At 31.7% G+C, this 14,281-nt stretch overlaps 1 protein-coding gene across 5 annotated transcripts in view; it reads right to left on the bottom strand.

Annotated features, from left to right (window-relative positions):
* Positions 1-14,281, bottom strand: part of LOC130668953 (probable serine/threonine-protein kinase nek3) — a 76,656-nt gene that overhangs the window by 36,515 nt on the left and 25,860 nt on the right. For all 5 annotated transcript variants that reach the window (XM_057471532.1, XM_057471530.1, XM_057471529.1 and 2 more), the window contains exon 2: positions 8,391-8,642. In XM_057471532.1, coding sequence (XP_057327515.1) covers positions 8,391-8,591 — 201 coding nt within the window. In that variant the 5' untranslated portion in view covers positions 8,592-8,642. The remainder of the gene's footprint in view (positions 1-8,390; positions 8,643-14,281) is intronic.

Genomic DNA, 14,281 nt, shown 5'->3' with positions numbered 1-14,281 from the left:
AATCGATCATTCATTTAATTATTTAATTTCACTATCTAATTTATTCCTTTAATTTTTTTTTTTGGCAAAACGATACTCAAATTTTTTTTTTTTTTTTTTTCAAAAATGACTTAAATTTTTATTGATTACTTTTAAAATTATTTTACATATCAGCAATTTTTTTTTCCTTCCATTTAAAAAATTTGAATTAAAAAAAAAATGGCGGGAGTTTTTATCAACAATTTTATTGAAATATTATTGTAAGTAAAATATACGCAAAGTTAATAAAATTCTTTTCCTTTCAAAGGTTTGCGAAAAAAAAATTCAATAGACTTCAAAAACGCGAACTCTCAAAGCGAATTCTCAGGAGTCAGATATCAGACTCCAGCTTTTTTCTTTTACCATAAAAATTCCATTATCCTTCTATCCATTACCTGTTAAAATATTATTATGAAATGCCTTTGAATTCTTTTGAAAGTGCTGATATTAAAATAAAATAAATAAATAGATTTAGTAAAGTGACTTACAACATCTTCATCGCGAACGAAAACCGTAAGACATTATTTACACAAACCGACAAGTGGTAAGGAGTCAAAAAAATAATAGTAGAATCAAGCGTATTTCAAATGTGTCAGGAGCAAGAAAACGGGGGTCGGTGTGCAGGGAGAATCGATACGCCAACGTCTTCGAGGAATAAAGTATACACCCACTCTGCACATGCGTCCAACGTCGGGAGACAAAACAAATCGATCAAAAAAACTAAACCCAAGTAAAGTATTTCAACTTCTTTATTTTATCTTGCCTTCATTCCCCTTAAATCTATGTACTGTGGGTGATTTAGAGCTCGTTCAAAGTCATTCAAGTATCCTAGGATACCTCGAATCGGGCTCATTCATTCAAGGGTAAATGTGCTGAAGAAAATTCTTCAACGGCAGATAAAATACCGTCGAAATTACCATCAAAAAGGCATTCAGTGTCTTTATATCTCTAGCAGCTATGCTGATAAAGTCATTATATTATTTTAAAGAATAAAAATATATATACATATATAACTATGATAATATATCACTGCAACCCGACTAGAGTTTTTCCTAAGCACCAGAGAATGAGGGTTTCATTTTTAGGAAATGGATATTCTGATGTGGCCTCAATGAAGACCTGATCAGGATTATTTTTTACAGGGCAAACCCTAATTTCGACCTGATAAGGTCTTTTTGGTATTTTAAGCGAATCAGGAAAAAATTGTAGTCGGGGTAGTTCCTGAGTCGAAATCTAAGACATACTTTCAACCTGAATGAGTATTGAAAACCTGCATGAATACTTGTGGTAAAAAATTGCTGCAAGTAACCCAACGATTTCATCTGTAGATTAATGACACCTGGAATAAAACTGAGAAGCAGCCTGGGATCAACAGAGAGTCGATTCAAAAAATTCTGAGTTCGTTCGTTTAAAGATATAAGGTAAAAAACCTAGTACCTGATCACTTCATGTATTTGTATATCTGTATTTAGTAAAATTTAGTAAATATAGATATAGAAATACATGAGTGATCGGGAACTAGTTCTCTGATCGGGTACTGGGTCTCTTACCTTCTTTGTAAATCATTAGAATTCAAGCCTTTGTAAGTCTAAGTTGGTTCGACTCAGGTTGTTGGGGCGATTATTTACTTATATATAATTTCAATCATTTTCTTTACACTATGAGGTGACATTATAAAGTACCAGTTTTTAAAACAATTCAAGTACGAGTGAGTACTACAGCTGGCAATGAACTTGATGGCTGCATAGTTCATGGGGTTGGCTATTTATTTGTATTTATATTTAAATTTTTATTCATGATTATTTCTCACTAGCGCATTATCTACTGCACTTGCACACGATAGTTATTGCTCGACTGCTAATTATTATGCAATATAACTCGACGTTCTCTCACGCGCACGATTACCCTTTAGCGTCCATCAAGTAAAGACTCCATCTACAAGTGCAGTAGTACGTAGTTGTTAGTTTATATCGCAAGAGGCGGTGAAATGTTATTTATACTAAATACGTATAAACGTCTAATTTCATTCGTAATATTAACACTTTAACAATTTTTTATTTAACCGTAATTATATATCTATTTACTTTTATTACTCTGTAATTGCTGTTTATTTTATTTAACTGCTAGTCGGGATTAATTAATTAACTTATTACGTTTTATTATAAATTCATGGGTGTGAAATATTCGTTTCAGGGATTAAATTATTTAATTACTTAATTTAGTAATTTTAACTCCACTAATTTTTTTCTCATATCATATTTTCAAAGTAAGAAATAAAAATTTTAAAAAATTAATTAGCAAAATTATTGCTGCAAAAAAAAAATACATACCAGCAGTAAATTTTTTTTAACAATTCGAAGAGCGCAATTAATATTGTGCGAGTTTTGTTCAGATTTAAAATTAAGGCTTAACATTGCGTTGTGACGAAACCCAAACAGAACTGACACGTTGCAAGTTCTATTTGCACGTACAAATGCATATTTTAATTCTTCTATTGTAACAGGTTGTAGACTTTGGAATGCGTTGCCACCGAGTATAACGTTACCAGAAACTTTAGTTGAATTCAGAGAAAAATGTTATTTATATTTGTTAGAAAAAGAGGAGAATGGGCTAAATGTATAGAGTGATCTTAATTAATTAGATGAAAACTAATCATAATTATGATTATATTATAAGTTAATTATTGTTTCAAAATAACCATTGTTATCATCTTAATTGTTATAAATTATATGTAACTTAATAATTGTAGATTTATGATCATATGGAGCAGCAGCTTCCTGATCGATAATTTGAATAAATAAAATTCTTTAAATAATTAGTATCTTTAATTCGTAAATTCAAATTTCCACAAACTACATACAAGTATTACAAACCATCGGTACTTTACCCTATAATTTAAAGTTAAAAAAAATAAATAAATAAAAATAATGGATCTGAGAAATGGCACTTATCACGTCCGTCATTACCAATCGGCAGCCTCGAGGGCCCTCTAAAACAAAACGCACAGTCTCTAGTGTATTCAAGTGTAGTTGTAGTTATATTCCGTAGTCTGTAGTCTATTGTGAAGTGCGCAGTGCACAGAACGTTTAATCAACAACCCCTTGCTCACGTTCAATCGCATCGCTATAATATACTCACTATATATAATATTACACACGCACACATACATACATATACATATATATATAGTCTTAACTTCTGCCTGGAGCATAAATCACGATAGCATAATTTATATGCTAATACGAAAAGAGCGAAGCTGTACTCGCATTTGCGTACACGCGGTATCCCGGACGTGGGTAGCATGTGCGTCTTTTCTTAACCGTACATACATCTATGTATTTATTAGATACTCATATATGTAGTTACTTTTACGGACTTGACAAGTACGTCCGTATCAACTTGTACTCTCATGCAACATTCCTAGTTGAGGATATTACGGATTGTAACCTTGTCCCCATTTTCGCAAATACATATTGTAATATATATATTTATTTCAACGGTATTGGGTTTCTGAATCGATTTTTAAAAATCTAAATATCAATATCAATATTTAATTTTAATAAATACCATAAGGATAAAATAATTTTATGAGACCAGCAAAAAAGCTCCTGTGCTCTCGTAAACTTTCTCCGTGGGTTTATCACGGCATGATTTAACTGCATTATAACTTTGCTGGAGAAAGAGAGTACTAGTACTCAGTGCAAATGTACACTACCAACATGCTCGATCGTAAGATTTAACTTGTTTAAGTAGCATACTGTCACCCACCAATGGTTTACTTATTTTTTATTGTATACTAATGCGATTTTATAGATCGTACTGGAGTCCACTGGAGTTTGTTATAAGCTTTTACTAATTTATAAATAATATGGATCTAAGTTTTGTCGACAATGAAAGCGTACTGCTTATTATTTACAGAAAATATATATTTTTATGGTGACAAGTGACGATGTTTGTATAGGGAAACAAAATATTTATTGTTTCAAGTTGATATTGTGTATTTTCTTTATCTGGTATATCTCTTGTTTTTATTTGTGGATTTTGTTTCAGAAAAAAAAGATTAAAGAGAGAGCTAGTGTGAAATCACATAGGGAAGGGCTGAGCAAAATGGGGACGCTTGGATATAAATTTATTTTTTACTTTTAATGTGTAATAACAAAAAATAGTAAAAATTTTGAATTGTCATTAGAAAAAAATTCTTTTTTTTTTTGGAAAATGACAAATCCTTGGACGTTTCGGTTGATCAAATTCGAAGATGAGCAAAAAAAATGGATTAGTTTAAAAATGGCAGCTATTCAAAATCCTCAAAATAACGAAAAATTAAATTTCCACGTTGTCTTTGAAAACAAAAACTTTGAAAAACGGTTGACCCTGCGGGAAAACCCTGAAACTTTCTGTTGTTTTCGAACTTAGGGAGCTGAGTTTTGATTTTCTACACAGAATTTTCATAGAATTTCTTAGGCGGCGATTCTGATTAATATTAAGGCCTCCGATGGATGTTTGAAGGCCTCGAGAGTATCAGAAAAGTCTCTAGAAGAACGCTAGCACTTAAAAGTACAGGAAAAAATTTTGATTTATCAAAATTACGAATTTACTCTTTCAGTTTCAAATACTTTAATACTCTCTAAACATGAATTAGTGAAAATAGAGAATATTCACTAATGCCAAGTGCAAACCGAACCACTAATTTCAAAAAGTGGTTTTGCCTGGCACTCAGAATTTGTGAATATTCACTTATTTTCACTTATTCATGTTTAGAGAGTAAGTGAATTTTGTTTAAAAATGAAAACGGTTTAAGTTATGAAGATATTTCAAAATGTTTTTATTAATTAAAGCTTAGTGAGGTTTTGTTACGAGCAATCATAGAGTTTCTGAAGATGGAGTGTAATTAAAATTGAAATGAGAACACATAAAGTAATGTAATGGTTAATTAAGCCAAATGAAATGCGAAGGAAAAACCACACGTTGTGTTATTGACTCATTAAATTAATAGCCGATGGAGTAAAAAATTTTTTATGGAAAACTTTAATGCTCGTAAGCGCATCAATTGTTCGCTGTTTATTTCTCCGCTCATATCCCCATAAAGAAAAATATAATATTACAAAACCCGTACAGTCTCCGCAGACAACTATATAAAGTGAGTTTAGCAAAAATAAATAAATTTCCGTAAAAGTGCGAGGGCTCAGTGAAAGTGTGGCAAGTTACCACGGTCAAGAAGTGGTCGGTGAACGAAAACCGCGTCGTGGTTGTATCCCCTCGCCCCCAGAGATCGCCATACATATATAAATCCATATATATTTATACGCACATGGACACAACGCACTCAGTAGTCATAATAATAAATATATGATAATTCTAGACACTCGGTCTGGGCGAAAGTACTCAGGACAGCAAGTGGTTTTGGTTTTACCCATGTCCGCATATCATCGAATCGAAAGCTGTCGTTATAAAAATACATATTTATAAATATATGTATAACGGATTATTATTTTTATCTTAAACTTCTGGTCCATCATTAAAAATAAATTTTTAATTATGTTCATCAAATAAATTATTCAAAAATAAAACTTGACGTTTAATAGGTTTACCGTACAATTAAAAAACATTTCCACTCTCCGAGTATAAAAATAAAAAAAAAGCAAAATGTTATTATTGCCGCGGAAATAAATAGAATCGCGTCGCCGAAGGCCGTCTCGACTTAGTAATTCACTGTATCCTCGTACACTGAGGGAATTCAGCATGTGCCCCAGAGGAGACGCCTCTTATCTTTATGCATTCTCGACGGGCGGTTTGAGTCCAGCATGTACTAGCATAACCCAACTTTAAACCTGAATCAAACACCATTACACATTATACCCATAATATAATATAACTACAAATACAAGTTAGCATGTAATGCAGTCTAGGATTCAAGACTCGAGACTAGGACTCACTATAATATTGTGCGCACATCAACTCTACCTTCCTCTAGCTCTTCCTCTTCTTCTTCTTCTTCTTCTTACTCTTATATTCTTCTAGTTCTTCGTCTAGAATACACTCTATAGCAAACTCTAACCGTGCGTGAGCAAGTTACCGAGCCAATGCCCTCGTCCAGGTTGCTTTTCCGGGAATAAACTATATTCCAAGATCGATCCAATATATATATTCACTAGTTGTAAGACTATGCCTCTTATTATATTCTTTGTTTATTTAATATATTTCAGCTTTCATCTGATGTACGATCCTGGGATACGTGAATAACTACAGCCCGGAACATATCGGGCTTTGATCTTTATAAATATTAATATTATATATATATGCAATACCTATATACAGGCAAATATTTACAAAAAATCTAAGACAGATCGAGCTCTAAATGTCTGGAGATGATTCACTAGGATGTTTTACGACAACCGGAACAATGTAATTTTTTTTGGCCCCCGCGAAACGGAAACTGAAACGTGAATCGATACTTGAGCGATTAATGTCCGTGGTGAGATGTCGGGTTGTATTATGCGTGCGTGTTTCGTCCAGTCATCGGAGGGTTCTTTACCAAGGGTGGCTTCGCAGTCACTTTCTCCTGTAAATGCTCAGCGGTTCCCAGAAATGGACATCGCGATTCATCCGGATTGTACAGTTATACTATTTATTATTTTATTTATTTATATCCTGATCCATTGACCTATCGAGAAATAATTCTCGGAAATTTAATGCCGATTACTGAATATTAATTTTTATTTAATAAATAATAAAAAAAAAATTAATTATTAAATTACTGGTTGTAAATTTAACATTCGCGTAATTATTGTACTTTTTTTATATGTATTTATGTTAAATAATAAGCAGTTGAATAATAATATAGACAAGGTCGTTAATTTATTGAATATTAAACGTTTTTTATCTAGTGAGTTACATCAACCATGACTGCATATTGATGTTAAAGAGGAGAGAGATATTTACTTACCTGAATTCATATCGTTATCTACATAATACTCCACATCTACATCAACATATATACATATATATTTATAAAAAGAAAACGGTAAATACCAGTAAGAAGTATTACACTTTACTGCCTAGTTAATATATATTTAAATACTAAATAAACCTCGAAAAATCATTTAAAAAATACCAGCCGTAATTATCGGACAGTTATTTCGTAATTAATTATTTGTTGTTTAATTAATTTATTAATTACTTCTCCATTAGCGGTTAATAAAATTTTAGTCATTAATTTATATAGCGCTATAATATGTATATATTAGTTCTTTAAATAATATGACAATTAATCATTATTCATGGCCGGTATGTAGATTAATATCGATTTGAATTATTTTATGACTATAAAAAAATTACACCAGACAAATTTATCGATTCGCGTGACATTGGCAATAATATTCTGTTTGCGGAAGATTTATGTCCTTTAAAAGCAAATTGTGTAATAAATAATATCCTTACAATCAGAGCAGCAGTCAAGTTGTGATAATTTTAAATATACTGATTTTTAGTCGAAACTTCAAGGGGGTTAAGGAGCTAAAAATACTTGAACTATTTACCGGTTAAATTTTTTAAGAACGAGTAAGATGAGCTCGAGCTATTGTTTGATTTTAAATGACTCAGCGTTTTTACCTAAAGATTTTCGGTCAAAACGACTAGGACGTGCCAATGTTCGTTTATTTTTTTTTAAAGAGTACTTTGTAATTTATAAGTTTTAAATTTGTGCCAAGTACTTGTTGTGTTTTAATAAATTTTTAAGAGACTACTTATAAATTTATTTAATAAGTTATTTAGGGCGACGATAATTAAGGAGTTAAATTGCGAAGTTTGCAAAAAAAATTTGTTTGTTTTTAGAATTAAATTTTTTTTTTATTTATATTTCGTAAGTTTGCTGAATGCTGACTATTAAATTGATGTAAATTTTTTATGTGCAATTATTATTATTATTATTATTATTAATAAAAAATGAACAAGCAAAATAATATTGTTTGTAAATGCGCAGCTACTTAAGTGATGACGATAATAAATTTTAGCGGTCAGGGTATTTGCTAAATAAATTAAAAAAAAAAAAAATAAAAAAAAATGTCTTTAAGACAAATAAGTTTCCGGTATTGTCTCAAGAATAATTGTTGCGTCAGGTTATATGTTTTACGAAATTGCTGACTACTCTTTGTACTTTATTCCCACGCATAACGGTTAGGCCAATCAGCAGTGAGTTTATTTTAAGACTTAACGGTACGTGATTGTCATAAAACTACTGATAAAGTTATGTCATGATGTAACAATCAACGTAACGCTGACAATTGATTTTAAATATTTTAATAAATGACAATAAAGTCCAAAGTAATGAGAGTTCACTTGCAAGGTCAATTTAAATTTATATCGTGATTATTTACCTGGAAGAGATTGTAGCCCTTGTCGTACATCCACATCTCGTCTGCCGGGTGTTCCTTGATGGTGTCATGTTGGATGGTGGCAAGGACCATAGGCGTAGGTCCGCGACTTAATTGGATGGCCAGGGACCTTTGCAAAAGGAGCAGGCACCTTGTCGATCCTGGACCACCGGGGCCTGTGCCGTCCCCTAATATTGAGGCCATTTTTTAAAGGCCTGTTTTAACGCTGGCGATCAGGTGGCGGCATCCTTTAATCTGAAGAAATAAAAAAAATACAACAATTAATTATTTGATAATCCTGTAATTTGTGGTAAAGGATAATAAAGTTTATTTTATTATGATTACCGCGATGTGGACGAAATAAACTATATTAACATGTCTCATTGTTTTTATGGACGAAATAAACGCGGAAAGAAATTCCCCGAGCACTTTTAGTGGGACTTTGTTGCACTACCTTTGGACATTGATGAGTGAAAGCAGGATATATGAGCTCTTAATTGTATGTTTATGAAGGATAATACGTATTTCTATGATCATCACAATTAATGTGATTGTCTGTGCTTAATTTTTTCACATATTTTTACTTTAATAATGTCTATTTAATTATTTATTCTCAAATTTTTATGCAATTTTTTTGTTATTAACTGATTTAGAAAAAACGGTTATGGATTTCGGAGTTATCGAAGCAGGGATCTGTGATTAAATGCTTCAAAGGTTCGAAGCAAATTACACATCTTTTTTTAAAAATAAAAAAATACAATGTAACGTTTTATTAATGAGTTTTGAATTATAGGAATTATCGCAACTTTTACTGAGGATCTAACCTCGACTTTTTATTAATTTTGATAAATTGCTGTTTTTTTTCAACTTATTTAACTCAATATCGAAATTTTTATTCAAATAATTTTTAAAAAAATATTTTGAATTTTTCCACATACACTCAGTGCATTTTTGGAAATATAATGACCAAATTTTTTATAGCAGTCACATTGTAATAATTAGTAGTATAAATAATAGTACAGAATACAATTAATTCAAAAATTTCAAAAATTTTGAAAAATATTTAAAAAAAAAAGTAATTTGACATGTAATTTTTGGTTGCATATTTAATACATCACATGGGAAAATAAGTGCATTATTTTTTATCAGTGCCCGCGTATTTTAAATTTTGAATAGAAAACAAAATAATAAATTTAAAAAAAATAAATGAATAATTGAAAATAAAAATGGGAAATCAAAAAAGGAGTTTTTAATTGCTAGAATGTTATATAACAAAGTAACTAATGAAATCAACAAACGATAACATGAATAATCGTAAGGTAAACATCGAGAGCCATTAATCTATACAATTACTTTGACTGAGTTTCTATTCACTTAGATGAATTTAACATTGATACTGAGACGGTACATGCTCTGTACAGCGACTCGGCATAATGAATCTAACGGAAATGCCACATTGATGAACAGTAACAAATGTTACAATTCGTAAGGGTGTGTCAGTTAGACAATTCCCATTCGTCATTCCGTCTTTGCCTTGAGCAAATTAGTCCGCTGATACAGAGTACGTTTTAGCAAACGGCCTTTCTTACCTCCGACAATTACTTCTTGCTTGTCCTTAAACACCGCTTACGTTAATATCCACTGGCCAAAACTCGGCTCTCATTAGTACCCGAAATAATTATTAATTCTCATTCTACTGTCATCCGAAGACGAATCACTCGAAATTTATCTCAGTCGCCAACAAAATAAATTTATTCACGCCACCTACGAAAGGATTTCTCCCGATTCTCCGGAACAATTCAATCCCCATAAGTAAAGCAGCTGAAGGATTTTCCTGTTCCAGAATATTCTTGGAACGAAATCCACTTCTATTCGTGCATGCGTATTACCAAGGATGGGAGCTTCCTTTAATATTATTGTTTAATTTAAAAGTTGGAGCCGTTCCAAATATTTTTCCCAGACACTTATAACTTTAATTATTAAATTTTTTTGCTCTATAAAGTTACAGGCACTTGATATTTAAATATTAAATTACGTTTATTTAATATTACAGTCTGACGACTTTTAAAGCAAAGTTTACTCAGGTGTTTTAGTGTAAATATTTAAATACTCTGAGATGTAAATGAGCAATAATATTATTCGAGCTATAAAATATCAATTGTTTATAAAATTACTTTTATTGTTTACAGTTTTTATGGTAATTTATAATTCAGTGGATTATTATTTCGTTTTTTGTCGAGTGTAATTAAGGTCAAATAGAGGATATTTATGAAAGTGAAAAATTGAAATCTTAAATTTAATTCTAGGGGTCGGATAAAAATAACGAATATTTTTGAGCAATAAAATTTAAGTGATCAATAAAAACAAGTATGTAAGGTTCGAAAAGTTCAACGTCCCAGTTGGCACGTGAAGCCACAACCAAATAAATTTATCACGCTGGTAGAGATAAAAATAAAATAATCGTCATTTCCTCGTGCATTAGCGCCCTTTGTTCCGAATTCTAGTCAGAAAGATAAACTTAAACCTCAGAGGGTTGGCATAGATGATGGAAGTAATTTCGCCCTCAGGCACAGAGTAAGGCGTCAGGAAAAGACAAGACAAAAAAAAACCAGAGAGATCAAGAGAACCCGGGATAGAGGAATGGGCACAGATAAAAATCCTCGAGGATTACTAGAGCTGCGTGAGATCTGACAGCTTCAAGGTCTGCTCATCTCATTCGTCCTTTTAGAAAGCTCTCAAACGAGAATCTGATCTCGCGGATTTCCAGCTAAACACGTTTGTCGATACTTGACGACTTTACTTGTCCTAAAAAACTTCATTTTTTTTTACTTTTCAACCGCAGAAAAAATACAAAACATTGTAGTGCCCATAAACTAACTACAATTGCGCAATTTAAATGCATTGAATTTTTTATTCACCTCCCGTGGCATTTTAAATAAATATATTTCGTGTTAAAAAAAAGAATTTCTAAAGTGCGTAATAAAATAGTAAATTATCGTATTGATTTCAGATAGAATTACTCTCGAAAAACGAGTAGACGTAATAACAAAGCTCACTGGATAGTTTTTGTTGTTAAAACGATATGTGTGCGGTATCATTTCAAGTTTGTTGAGATATATAATAATAAAATATATATTTTACCGTCTCTAGATCTCGACTTGACTGGACTAGATCATATTCATTTCCTAGCATCTATCAACATCTATCAGCAGCAATCTCCGACATTTCAATTATATTAATTTACTACAGTCAAAAATTTTTTAACAAAACTCGTCCTATATTACACTTACGAGCCTACAATACAATCACTACTATTTGAGTGCACTTTATTTAACAGCTCATATATAAATATATAAATATATATATAAGAGCTTTCACTCATGATCATGATACTCATGATATTTTATAAACGACATAGAAAGTAACACGTACAGTCATAATCAATATGACATTAACTAAATTTTATAATAGAAATTTCAAACAACCATCAAATATGATAACGTTCACATAAAACGCACCTTACACTTAACACTTAACACTAAATATAATATGTACACATTAGATACTTATTATATAGTTGCTTTAAAAGCAGAGCCAAGTAGAGTTAGAGCTAGAGGTAGAGGCAGAGGTAGATAGGATAGGTAGGATTGATTAATTGGTTCACAGATAACTATCGAAAGTTATTTCAACAAAGTTGCTTTCCCATTAATTTATCAATTATCAGCAATCAGCGACGTCGTTTAGTACTAATTTCGTTTAATACCTCGATTAGCTCTGGAAAAAATCCGTATAATGTTTTAATAATTGAGGGCGTTCTATAAAGTTTATATCTTAATTTGTGAGCATTATTAATCGAGTACGGGAGCGAATACGCGGTTTTTGATAACAGTGTAATAAATTTGAGCAGAGAGTATGAACTGTAAAAAATTCGCGGATTTTGAATCTGGAGTGAATGCGGAGAAGATGACTGCGTATCAATTTAATCCACGAAGTGAAATTCACTCCGAAGGAAAAACAAACTCCTTATTTACTCCGTATGCGAAGTGATTTTTTACCAAAACTCTTACTCCAACACTCTAAAACCAAGTGTGTTACAAGTGTATTATTTTAACACATATTAAATGTGTTCTAGACTTAAGGTCATAAACAAAACTATAGTTTTTTGTAGTCACTTAAAACACATTTCACGGTGTGTTAAAAATCTATAGATTGCTTATGGCGTTTCAATGTTATTCGGCAAGTGTGTTAATTTCGACTACACACTTGGCTTTAGAGTGAAGACTCCCGATTTTGTTAGTGTGTATGTATCGGTTCTTAATTTTTGATGACTGACAATAAGCAGACGAAAATAGTCGAGTCATGCTTACGGGAACAAGTTTAAAGAGCAACTATTTCTCAGAGCAACGACAACAAAATAAAGATTCAGGGTCAATTTAGTCAAACGGTCACCGCGAAGCGATAGCTTGTCCTCATAACCAATAGACTAAGACCTTAGCGGTCTTTTTCATTTTGTTTTGTTTTGTTACCGGATTCACCTAACGGTTAATCCCTTCAAACATATATAATGTAATGTATATGATATGATATGATATATATATATGAGGAACTATCATGGAGCAAGCTTGACAATGCACAGTAATAGTATCGTCTCAAATGTTTTCGTTCTACTTATGTACATATAAGTAAATAAATGACATGTAAAAATTTATTTACGAAGGACGAGGTCACGACTTAAAGGCAGCTAACGGTCTTTGACCCAAGACGTTCGATGAAATCTCTTATATATCTGGGATATAAAAGATTTTTAAATGAAAAGAATGAATCATGAATAAAGTTTGTCATTGGAAAATATGGATTGTTTGGGCTACTTTTTTTGTTACTTGCAACTGCTGTTACTATTTATCAAGTGAAGAGACATGAAAAGAAACCTTTGAAATAAATATAAACAGAAGTCGGGATTCTGAATTTCGAGCGATTTCCTTAAAAAATAACTGAAAAACCCGTTGGTTTAAATTTTTTCGATTCTTATCTCGTTACTGAATAAATTATCGCGCCAAAAAAGCTGACGAAAATTTTCAGAGCATAAAGGCATGTTAGAATCCACGGAGTTTTTTATCGACCGAAACTCCATTCGTGTATTTCTTGTTCGCCTTTTTTTTTTTGTTTCTAACGGATCAGTTATTAGACCGGTTGATTTCAGGATCCCTTCCGGTCGGTGTGTAGCTCGTGTGTCTCGAAAAGACCTTTGTATTTATAATTTATATACATATGTATAATCATAACCACACATATAATAAATATAAAGTTTAATATGTGTGTCTATTACATTACATTAGTTAAAATAGTCGAGCCAGTGTAGTCAGTCTTAGTTTTATTTAACGTGACCTGAAAATGTTCCTCATCTCTATACTTTCATCTTACAAACTTAGACAGCCACACTTACAATTATTTACACAGATATAACACACATGTGCATTATAAAAAGTATCAAGAAATTAGACGTAACCGTCAGACGTGTCGATTAGATCCTCGAGATTGTACGATTACCAGTTACATCCGGGTTACGAATAAGTGTTCTCACGTTTATTGTTTCGCTTGAATAGATTTGCGCTACTACATATATACCCGCAAATGTAATGCGATGCGATGCAATGCAATGTAATGTATAATAATAAACAAATGTATGTTTACGCGTAGAGATACACAATATTAATTTTCCGGTAAACTTGGGTATGTTATTACCGTCTACATATATATATATATATAACTGTTTGCTCGAGTATTGATTATTAATTATTGCTGTGCTCTGCTAAAAACCGAAAATCATGCAAAGTTATTCGTACGAGATAACATAACATTATTGGTATCACTACGGGGGATTCGACCTCCGTCAC

Source organism: Microplitis mediator, chromosome 5 (assembly GCF_029852145.1).
Source record: "Microplitis mediator isolate UGA2020A chromosome 5, iyMicMedi2.1, whole genome shotgun sequence".
Taxonomy (NCBI): domain Eukaryota; kingdom Metazoa; phylum Arthropoda; class Insecta; order Hymenoptera; family Braconidae; genus Microplitis; species Microplitis mediator.
Note: the sequence above shows the minus strand (reverse complement) of the source record. Positions and strands in the feature narration are given on the sequence as shown.